Below are 12,114 nucleotides of genomic sequence, written 5' to 3'. Positions count from 1 at the left end.
TCCGACACGGCTTCCACGGCTTCTGATTCAGTGCAGGAAGTTCCTGCAGCCAATTGGAAGCTGCGCCTTTGTTTTCAAACGTTTTTGGAAGTCGAACAGGCTTTTGGAACGGATTCCATTCGAGAACCAAGGTACGACTGTACTTTAAAAAGGTGCAAATGACAGGGAACATCTTCTGTCCTGCTTGTGACAAGGCATCACTTAAAAGGACCTGCCTGTACCACAAACACAACTTTTCTTCTCTTGAATTATTTTTCTTATATGCATGTCTATGTGGATTTCTCCAAATCTTTCGAGATTTCTATCCACCCCCCACCCCACCAACGATCACACTACCTATCACAGCGAAAGGGGTGTGGACTGTCAAATTTTGGATTGCTTCCAAGTAGGGGGCTCCTAGAGCTGCTGCTACCACAACTTACTCTGATTGATTGATTGATTAATTAATTAATTAATTAATATACTGCTTAGTGCCAAAATAGACTTCTAAGTGGTTTAGAAAACAGAGGAACCAGGAACACAAACACTGCTAATGGATGCTTTCCTGCTGTAAGCTGGTTTTCAGATTGCCTTTTGTACTGTTAGGGGCATTGTGCTTTTACTGTGTGCCCACGCTGGTATGTTCCCTGAGTCCCTGTAAATAACTAAATTAATAATAATAATAATAATAATAATAATAATAATAATAATAATAATAATAAATGTCCCAATGAGCACAGCACAGCTTCTGAGAGTGGGAAAGGCTAATTTCCACTTTACTTGGGCAGTATTCTGTGTGTCTGTCTGTCTAAAGTGATGCTTAAAAACAATAACCAAATATTGAATTAGTGCTAAGTGCTTATGCATTCATGTCCTTATAGATTCAAGCTCGATTGCCCATTGCTGAACACAAAACATTTTTTAACCCCCCCCCCCACAAAGTTTTTAACATTTGGACTGGAAGTACAGATTGGAAGCACTTATCTAGAGAAAAATGCACTAAAATGACAGCGAGTAGGAAAGCAGTAGGGAGTCAATTTGTTTTTAAAAAATCATTTTAAAATGTGTTATGGAGCTATTGCTGAACTTTTAAAAAGTATATAGATGGACCCGTGCTTAAGAGATTTTAGCATAAATAAAAATTAAGTGATAACAGGAGTGAAAAAGCAATAGCAAAGTGGTGCTGAGCGGGCAGTTGGTTTTGGCAAAAGGGTTACTGTCTTAATATTTAACTGCACACATCAAAACTCCAACCTTTTAAATAATAATAATAATAATAATAATAATAATAATAATAATAATAATATGGAAGAGAAGTGCTATGGGTGTCTCTACCAGCTATGTTCTCTTCTTCTAAAAAAGCTAGACTTTTCGGAGCCTGGTAAAAGACTGAAGAATCGGAAGGAAAATACAGGAAGGCAATGATTGGACGATGGCACTGTGTGGATGCCCCGTAAAAAATGAGGGAGCAGACCATGGCAATTCCACACATCACATCTGGCACTGTTTCAATGCTTGCAGCTCTAATAACGCTGGATCCTCTCGCAAAGCTACCTTACCATTATTTCCATGGCACTCCATCGGGAAGTTCCCCAGTACATGGCCATGCCCTGGTTTATCACGTGAGTCATCGCCCGGACAATTTCTAAATTGGAAAGAGAGAGAGAGAGAACAGAACCATATCATATGCAATTGCAAGCAAGGTGGTTAGCAGAAATATGCAATTGGGACCAAGGGTGTGTGTGTGAGAGAGATGCAACGAGGTCGTACACTTAGCAATCCTCCCTAAAAAGAAAGTTGGCCTTTTCTTATTTCTCTTTACATACGTCAGCCTGCAACCAATGCTACAAAGGTTAGAGTCCAACTTTCAATCCTGCATTTATAAGTTTGCCTCTTTTATGCGTTGCGCATCAAAAGTAACCGTGGAAGAAAAGGCTCCCCCCTTTACGTATTCAGGTGGTATGAATGTTCTTACATTTTACGCAATAGTGTACAGTAACACCCCACCTTATGCGCATTTAACTTGTGCACATTCAACTTTATGAACATGGCAAAATAATATTTTAAAAAATATTAAAAGAGGTGGGGTTCCGGGAAAAATGACCTTGGCAAACGCTTTCACCACTGAGCCCACTGGGTTTTGACTACACAGTCATACCGCATGTTACATTTGCTTCATGATACGTTTTTTCAAGTTGCATCCTGTGGCGACCCAGAAGTACCAGAAAGGGTTACTTCCAGGTTTTGCTGCTCGCGCATGCGCAGAAATGCTTAATCACGCTTTGCACAAGCGCCAAATCGTGCTGCACACCCACGCAGATATGGCGCTTCAGGTTGCGGGCTTTTCATGTTGCGAACAGGCCTCCAGAAGGGATCCCGTTCATGACCAGAGGTACCACTGTACATGATTTTGACTTTAGGTTGATCCCCAGAACACATCCCTCACAGAATTTGAAGACTTACTATGAGAATATGCAACCATATACATGTCTGACAACCTGCATGTTGTTGAGGCAACTAGAGTCAAAATAAGGATAGAGAAAGGATATTGAAACGGCTTTGGTGGATCTCAGTGTGTGTATGCCAACCTAGGTGTTGAGCCTATTTGCTGTTGCCTCCATCACCTGATGCTCTCTGGCTGGTCATCTGGTCATCCTGGACTTTGGCCCCCTAGCGGCACCATCTTTATGAAATATTCACATATCCCATAATAGCCCTATGGCATGGTCACAATAAATAAACTCACTGCAATCCACCAGGTTGTGGGTTAATATTGAGTAGATTCAGTCACCTCGCAAATGTCTAAGAATCATCTGTCTCCAGATGTTCTGGTGTCTACACTGTCCCTGGATTGTGGAAACTGAGATGCTGCTGGACAACTTTGAGCCCCACATCAAATCTCTGAGGCTGATTGCAGATGCAAAATATTATCCTTACTTTCACACAGAAAACCCTGGAAAATCATTACCAGGAATATGGAAGGTTGCCAAAGGCTATTATTACAAACTGAATTTGCTGTTATTTTATGAGAGGCTAGTGTAATTTATGTACAACTGAGGAGAATCAACACATGGTTTTGTGAGTCTCCTACTAAGCAAAAAAACCACACCTGTCCACAAAGAGAAAAGTTTAAAACTTAAGCAACACAAGAGGGCAGCATTGTAGAAAGAGATATAGGGGAATACTAAGTTTTTGTGTGTTCTTTTTGCTTTCAAACTTCATTGGATTAATTTCTCAAGTGGAAATCAGCTTATTGATCCAAGGGCAAGATGTGCAAGGCTTGCACAGTTGTGCTTTTGTACAAATCCCTGTATTTGGGCCCGGGGCATGGTCTAAAGCAGCAACCTTGCTCAAGCTAAGCAAGATAAGTGCAAAGATCAGAGACCACCCAGACTTCAGCCCCATGCATGCCACCCAAGCAGAACATTGTCACCATGTGGATAGGCTTGTCCTCCATGAATCCGTCTAATCTTCTTTAAAAGCTACCCAACTTGGTGGCCATCACTGCCCCCTGAGGGAGCAAGTTCTATCATTTAACTATGTGCTACATGAAGAACAACTTCCTTTTTATAGAAAGGAAGCTTACAATGGAAACATAAATAAATTTCAGTGGGTCAATTCCTACAGCCATTTTGGGATGATGGCTGTTCCGCTGATGAGGAAATTGGTGCACTCACAAAGACTCTGACATGGCTTGTGCCTGTGCAGGATGCTGCGAGGCGTGAAAAGATGAATTCATCCTCTCTCTGCATTTTCTGTGTGCAACTGCAAACCAAGCAACAGGAACACTAGGAGTGGTGTGTCAAAAACTAATCTAGACTTCATGCAGCACATAGCACCACTAAGGAAACAACTGTGTCACACTGTCTAAGCATGACTAGAATTCAGAAAAGACCAAACTTTCATCCACAGTCACCATGAATTAAGGTAGTGAGGACAACTGAACCATCCACTGGGCCTCTGCACACTTCTCCTCCTCCAGCTTGAACTGTAGATCTTGCACTGAGCTAGGAGTTAGGCTTGTTGTTGTTGTTTAGTCGTTTAATCGTGTCCGACGCTTCGTGACCCCATGGACCAGAGCACGCCAGGCACTCCTGTCTTCCACTGCCTCCTGCAGTTTGGTCAAACTCATGTTGTAGCTTCGAGAACACTGTCAACCATCTCATCCTCTGTCGTCCCCTTCTCCTTGTGCCCTCCATCTTTCCCAACATCAGGGTCTTTTCCAGGGAGCCTTCTCTTCTCATGAGGTGGCCAAAGTATTGGAGCCTCAGCTTCACGATCTGTCCTTCCAGTGAGCACTCAGGGATGATTTCCTTAAGAATGGATAGGTTTGATCTTCTTGCAGTCCATGGGACTCTCAAGAGTCTCCTCCAGCACCATAATTCAAAAGCATCAATTCTTCGGCGATCAGCCTTCTTGATGGTCCAGCTCTCACTTCTATACATCACTACTGGGAGTTAGGCTGGATGACTGCTAAAGTCAGCTCTATAATTCTTTGAGGCCGTTGTCTCCTTCTCCCTTAGGGCTGGCCATGTTTGGTTGTGGCTCTCTGCGGTTTCCAGCAGACCTCTCTCCCATGACCTGCTGCCTAGTCCTTTTTACTGGAGATGGCAGAGATCAAACATGGATGCAAATCACAAGCTCCAACATTTTGTGACAGTTTGAAAACAACCGCATTATTTTGTTTTCTAGCCTGCGACACATACATTGGATTAATAAAGAGCTGCTGCTCCTGTCCGTCCCACAGCCCAGTATATGTTCCATCTAACCCTCTGAGCTTTCTGAAACCACTGCAAAATCAGAAAAGCCAAGCCAACTAGTGACCAGAAAACAGGATACGTGTTTTTTCTTTAATGAAATGTGTAAACTGTGCTAGTTTCTATGGGCCTCGCTTAGTCATCCATCTATTGAGTTGACAGCGCAGGGGATGATTACATTAGAACTTCTTAACGCCTCCAGGAATTTTTCACTGTAGAGTTTATTATCTCCCATGCCCCAGCCACTTATTTTTATTCAAGGCATTGTTGCTTTTTGGAAGTTAACTCTTTCATATCTTGCTGCACAATCTTTTGCTTGAATGAGGAAAACCGTATCAATCAACACAGAGTTACCAACCTTTGGTCTTAGGGGAGGGAAACTACAACTAATCCAGAATGTGGCAACTAGACTGGTGACTGGGAGTGGCCGCCGAGACCACATAACATTGGTCTTGAAAGACCTACACTGGCTCCTCAGTACGTTTCCGGACACAATTCAAAGTGTTGGTGCTGACCTTTAAAGCCCAAAACGGTCTCGGTTCAGTATAGCTGAAAGAGCGTCTCCACCCGCGTCGTTCTGCCTGGACACTGAGGTCCAGCACTGAGGGCCTTCTGGCGGTTCCCTCACTGCAAGAAGTGAAGTTACAGGGAACCAGTCAGAGGGCCTTCTTGGTAGTGGCACCCGCCCTGTGGAATGCCTTCCCACCAGATGTCAAAGAGAAAAATAACTACCAGACTTTTAGAAGACACCTGAAGGCAGCCCTGTTTAGGGAAGCTTTTAATGTTTAATAGACTATTGTATTTTAATATTCTGTTGGAAGCCGCCCAGAGTGGCTGGGGAAATAAATCATAAATTATTATTATTATTATTATTATTATTATTATTAAAGCTGAACATATTCTCTTTGAGAGTGTTACTTCCCTGACCTTCAAAGAGTAACAGGACCTGTCAGTCCTGGATCTCCCCACATTGCATCTCATGGGTACCTCCAACGTTTCAAGATAAAGCCATCATAATATGAACCCATTTCACAGTAATTAGGCAGCAAAGGTGTGAAACAGTATGAACTAGGTCTTCTTTCATAGAACCATAGAAGTGCAGAGTTGGAAAGGGTTCAAAGAGTCTGCTAGATGCAACCTCTGTTGAAAAACCTTCAGTGAAGGAGAGTCCATGATGTTCTTTCATCATCCTCAGTCCTCTTCATGCTCAGAAATTCTGAGAGGAAGGCCCTAACTTTCAAACCAGGGACTGCAATTGTTGTGGGTACTACAAAATTCCCATTCCACAGAAGAAAAATTGGAAATGCTCAGAACCACCCCTGCAACTCCTCCCCCAACCCAGGCAAAACACCTGCAGTCAAAAGAAATAACACATATACAGCAGAAGCAGGAAATGCTCAAATACTGTAGACAACATATCACAACCTCCATATCGTCAAGCCTTTCATTCAGCTGGAGAAACCATTGGCACCTGCAGTCCTGCAGTTCCTAGTCTCTTGCTATCCTATCTTGCTTCAGACCAATTCCGATGCTGCTGATTTTTAAAGAACAAATCATAATAGTAAATGCAGGTTCCAGTAGCCACAGGTATTGGTGTACTTGGGCACTGTGGCTTGTTGGGATGAAATATCGCATTCAGTCTTAATTGCAAAGCATCCGTTTAGAAAAACAAAAACACATAACAAGCCAAAAGATGGCTTCATCCCTCAGGGCCAGAACATCAGAACTCGTGTGTGTGTGTGTGTGCGTGCGCGCGCGCGCGCGCGCACACACACACACACACAAATGAGCAGTTCAGAGTGACATAGAGTGCACCGTTGCCATGGAAACTCCACACATGGTAGGGATGCCAACAAATTACCTCTGCCTTCCCTATTAGCAAGATCCTATGCACAGTTCTTTGGAACTAATTCCTATGGACTACATTGGAAGTTACACCAATGGTTATAGGATTTCAACCTTATTCTCTACACTTCTGATATAGGAAGAAAGCAATGCCTCTGATTACTGCGTGTCCAGAAAGGAGTAACGAGAAAGATATTCACAAAAGAGGACGATGGAAACAAAGTATTTTGAAATGTTCAGAATTCCTGCCCCCCTCAGTATTGTTGCATGTCACTCTAATCTCTGAGCAGTGCAAGATTCCAGGGGGCCCAGGTGCTTACCCAGGGTTCCTGTTTCCACAGAGACTGTGATATCTTTATGATATATGGTTTATTTCCACATATGCCCAACCTGAGCCTAAAATGGAGGGGTCCACAGCATTAACACCACCAAAAGGGTCTTGTTTCTCCCATTTCTGCAGCCTTGGATTCAAACAGAAATCAGACATTGCTTTCCAATGCTGCTCTGACTCCCTCTCCAGTTTACTGCCAAACTCTGCTCTAAAACTCTAAAGAACTTTGTCCTTCTAACTAACCATAAGCTGGGAGGGACCCCAGCCATTTGCCATCTCACACAGAGCCCCTTTCCTTTGTTTCCCTTAATGGCCCATCACCCAGGCTATCGCCAACACATGAAGCTAGACAAATATTTCAACATTTGATGGATCCAGGGGTTAGAAGGATCTTGCACAGAAGGTATAGAAAGCTCCCCCTCGGCCCCAAACTCATAACAATTGGAGTGTTATTCTCCTTGACATCTTTAATGCCATTTGTGACATGTAACATAGATAATAGACTAGAATTCTGGTCCAACCCCCCGCGATGCAGGAATGTTTTGCCCAACACGGGGCTCAAACCCACGACCCTTAGATTTAAGTGTCTCCTGCTCTACCAACTGAGCCGTCCCAGGCCCTCGACTACTGTTGTAAATGGGCTAAAATAGCTCAGCTCTGTCAACTCTGTCAATTACGGTTCCATGGATATTAAACTAGCACAGACGCTCCCTCTCTCTTGCCAGGAAATCATAGCAACCCTCCTTTCTGTGTGACACTCAAATCACATGAGCAGCCGCGCAGCGAGAGTATTTCCAAAAGACAGCGGTGCAAGGGATGTAATTATCACAAACACCATGTGGAGCTCTTTGTTTTCTCTTGTCTATCTGCCGCGTGTGCGCGCATGTGCGTGTGTGCAGCCTCCCACGAACTGCTTAATTCCCTGTCAGTCTAGAATGTGAACAATGAAGTGCGATCTCCATTATTCTTCCTTCGCCCAGAGATTGACTTATTTCGCTGCCGCCGCCACCGATTCACGTATTAACCCCTCAGATATGCCCATAGGGGGATGTCATGAGGCAGCAGCAGGAGATGGTGAGAGGGTGGAACAAGTGATGCTTGGCAATAAATCAAGCCTGAAGAAGGAAGAGTAGGATTGAGAAGGATCAAAAGCTTGAAGGCAAACCTCCTTCCTCTTCCACTACCCCTTAAGATTGTTGCTGTTCCTGAATCAGGTTGTGCAGAAGATAGACTGGGATCCATGGATAGATTGTCATGTGCCCTCTTTTCTCAGGACACATCCTCTTTTTCATGGGTAGAGTCATCATAGCGATCCATAGTTAAACGTAGAAGTCGACAAATGTGTCCTCTTTTTTCCCCCTCTTCAAAATATGGCAACCCTAAATAAATCCCTCTTTCAACAAATTTTCTAAAATAATTGTCCCAGTTGGTACCTGTCTTGGAACTGATTTTATTTTCCGTATGTGCTGTTGCTTTAAACTGTTTATATTTATATATTTTTTAAAATCGTTTTTAAAAGCAGTGGCACTGTGGGTTAAACCACAGAGCCTAGGACTTGCTGATCAGAAGGTCGGCGGTTCGAATCCCCACGATGGGGTGAGCTCCCATTGCTCGGTCCCTGCTCCTGCCAACCTAGCAGTTCGAAAGCACGTCAAAAGTGCAAGTAGATAAATAGGTACTGTTCCGGCGGGAAGGTAAACAGCGTTTCTGTGCGCTGCTTTGGTTTGCCAGAAGGGGCTTAGTCATGCTGGCCACATGACCCAGAAGCTGTACACCGGCTCCCTTGGCCAATAAAGCGAAATGAGCCCCGCAACCCCAGAGTCATCCGTGACTCCACCTAATGGTCAGGGGTCCCTTTATCTTTAAAAATTGTTTTTAAAAATGCAATCACTTTCACTATTTTTAGATATGTATCTGATATAGATAGATGATAGATATAGATAGATAGATAGATAGATAGATAGATAGATAGATAAAGAGAGAGAGAGAGAGAAAAAAAAAGATAGGTATAGTATAATATATAGTATTATAAATCACTTAGTGACGCCTCATGGGAAGAAATTCATAAATGACATAAATAACAGCAGCAGCAATAAATAGAGCTCTGCGTGATTTGTAATAGATCAGCATGGGTTTCTGACTCCACATTATGGAGCATCAGATAGCAAAAACTAAAAAACGTTTTCAACCCTTCCAAATTCAGTTGCTGAAAAAGGATGCTGGGGAGTGGAGGGGGAGCAGGAAGATATGGCCCCCAAGGCCTGAGCTTCCCCATTCCTGTTCTACAGCAATACTTACGTACATCTTGTCTGGGGCTGTCTCAACCTGACTTGGCCCAAGCCCAGTTCCCCCCATGAATCGGCCTGATTTGGTTCTGAATCTAGCACACAGGTTTAGTGCTGACGCCCTGACAAAATGCTACAAATTTAGCATGGCTCATCATTGCTAATGCTGCAAAAGCTTTGTGAAAGTGTAACATTAAAATGCTTCTCTCTGGCATTCCGCTATTTGCTCAAAAGATTCTTTTGCACTTTGTCAAAAACAGCAAGAAAAGAAGTGCCGTGTTGACTTGTGGAACAGCCATGAAGGCTTCTGGGAAAGGTCAAGATCATCCGCTAAAGAGCTGAGTCGCTGACAGTAAGAAGCAAAGACAGTGCAAGTTCTGCTGCTGCCATACATTGTACAGATTGTCTAACAGTAGGAGCAGCTCACTAGGCGAACTGTGAAGAGTTGACTGTAGGAAAGAAATGTCCCTAAGGCTGCAATCCTACACCTAGTTACCCGGGATGAAGCTCCATGTGACTTAATGAGATTTACTTCTGGGTCAACATGTATAGGATTTCACCGACAGTCTGTTTTTGAATTATTCTCACCTTCTGGGTTGCACAGATGGCTGTCAGAGGTGTTGCCATTCTGCTGGCAATATTTCAAATTGTCTTCAGTGCCTCAAGTGGAAGCACTTAGTGGAAGCATAAATACTTGTCACTATAACCAAGAGGGGGAGCTGCAAAAATGTGTAGATGGAGCTGACAAACCTCCCTCCTCCATCATCTGCTCTCTGATGTGTAGTTATCCCTGCTGAGGATTAATGGGATGAGTCACGAAAGGGCTTTTACTGCTTGCTTGTCAGTGCAACGAAGAGGCTGGGCAATTGCCTATACGTCTGCAGAAGCAAACAGGAAGGGAGGCTTCGAAAGGTGCTGCAGCCCTGTGGCTTGTGGCAGAAGGTGAGGAGGGTGATGGTGCCTGAGCGGTCACTATAGAGGCTGTATCAGGGGTGTCACCGGACTAAATAAATCTTGCAGCACAACCCTTTGCACTTTTGTCTATTTAGAAGTTTAGCGTGTATAGCAGGCGTGGGGAACCTTTTTCAGTCTGGGGGGCATATTACCTTATGGCTGAATTTCAGGGGGCCGGTGAGTGAGGAAATAATAATAATAATAATAATAATAATAATAATAATAATAATAATAATAATTTATACTGGGCTGAAGCCATTTATAGTATGGATTAGCTTCAGTTACAGTAGCACAAACTGTGCCTTTCACCAGTGAAGCAAAAGCGTAATACTTTTCCTCAAAAGCAGGACACAGAAAGCCCCCATTCCCTTGCTTTCCCTTGTATAACTGGTGGGCTGTTGCATCAGCCTTCCTAGTTTTTATGCTCCAAAACAGCCCTTAGCTTATGACTCTAGAAGGGAGATAAAGGCTACCTTTCTCCAATCCGCCTGCCAAAGCTGCAAAAACCCACCTTTTTGCCACACAGGATTTCCTCCGCTCTTAGTGTGTGTAGAATCACAGAATGTTTATGGCCCTTTAAGTTATGCTGCCTCAATCCCTTGATGTGGTACATTTCTCTTAAGAAAAACAGGTGCTCACAGTTCAAAGTGGGAAGCTTACAACCTGGACGGGAGATGCTAGAAAAAGCACGAAGCAGATGGCACAGAACATCCAGGGTCAAAATAGACAAAGCAGAATGCTAACAGCTGAGAGGGGTATTGGTACAGATGAACACGGCCGTCAGAAACTAGCACTCATCAAAAAAGGGAATCACATGAAGGCAGCCTGGTACTTCTCCAGCTAACAAGTCGGGGCAAACTCCATGCTTCTTGTTTCAATAGACTTGGCCAACTATGTGAATGTCACCCTTCCGCCTCCCTCTCTCCCTCTCCCTCTCCCTCTCCCCCCCCCTCTCTCGCACACACACACAACTTAATGTTATATATAACAACTTAATGTTATATGTACCATGATTGCAATCCTGTACAAGGTTAGGCGTCTCAAATCCCATTGACTTCAATTATCTTCATAGTTAGTAGGCTACTGGGCTTTAAGAGGTTTTAGCTATGTGCAAGATTGCAGGCCTGTTTTTTTATCTTTCTATATATTATAACTGACTGAGCAAAAAGGTTATGTCTCCCTCCAAGATACAAGACATGTTATGCTCCGTGACCTCATCAACTGCTGGCAAATTTGCACTAGACTCCGTCTCCAGTGAAAACTCTCAACCCTACAACCGTAGGGCATTGTCAGCAAGCATCACATCAAAGCAGCCTTTCAGAAATTGATATTGGCATTTGTTCCAATTTACACTAAAGGGCTGCATCGTTTTGCTTTGCAACGTCTTACAAATTCATCTACGCAGAGATTAATCTACATGTAGGGAAATTGTGCCTGATCTGTGCATTTGGGGGGAAACAAAAGCCCATGTCACAGATTATGTGTTTGGAATAAGGAGTTCTCCAGCTGAGCCTGGGCTCAGGAGAGGTAAACTGACTGAAGTCCTTTATCCTGGCTGAGATGGAGATACTCTGGTGTAAGTCCTCTATCCCAGCTCAGCCAGTTCAGCTGGGACTCAGCCGAGGCTGGGGTAATTCCCTTAAAAGTGGTGTTATTAGGGTGTGGCAGAAGGTGACCTGCTTCGATTCCACACTCCATTCAGTCTGGTCATAAGATCTAGCAAACCAGCAGAAACTACATTGGCAAAAAGTTTTATTTTTATTTATCAAAGTGTTGGTGCTGACCTTTAAAGCCCTAAATGGCCTCGGTCCAGTATATCTGAAGGAGCATCTCCACCCCCATCGTTCTACCCGGACACTGAGGTCCAGCACCGAGGGCCTTCTGGTGGTTCCCTCACTGCGAGAAGCCAAGTTACAGGGAACCAGGCAGAGGGCCTTCTCGGTAGTGGCACCCACCCTGTGGA

General features: G+C 43.8%; 1 protein-coding gene across 2 annotated transcripts in view; it reads right to left on the bottom strand.

The window, feature by feature from the left end:
* KCNAB1 (potassium voltage-gated channel subfamily A regulatory beta subunit 1) overlaps positions 1 to 12,114 on the bottom strand; it is a 193,321-nt gene that overhangs the window by 15,120 nt on the left and 166,087 nt on the right. For both annotated transcript variants that reach the window (XM_081862702.1, XM_081862703.1), the window contains exon 9: positions 1,539 to 1,624. In XM_081862702.1, the coding sequence (XP_081718828.1) occupies positions 1,539 to 1,624 (86 nt within the window). The remainder of the gene's footprint in view (positions 1 to 1,538; positions 1,625 to 12,114) is intronic.

The sequence above is a fragment of the Podarcis erhardii genome, assembly GCF_964252035.2.
Source record: "Podarcis erhardii genome assembly, chromosome: 5".
Lineage (NCBI taxonomy): Eukaryota > Metazoa > Chordata > Lepidosauria > Squamata > Lacertidae > Podarcis > Podarcis erhardii.
This window is presented reverse-complemented; position numbering and strand designations above follow the sequence as displayed.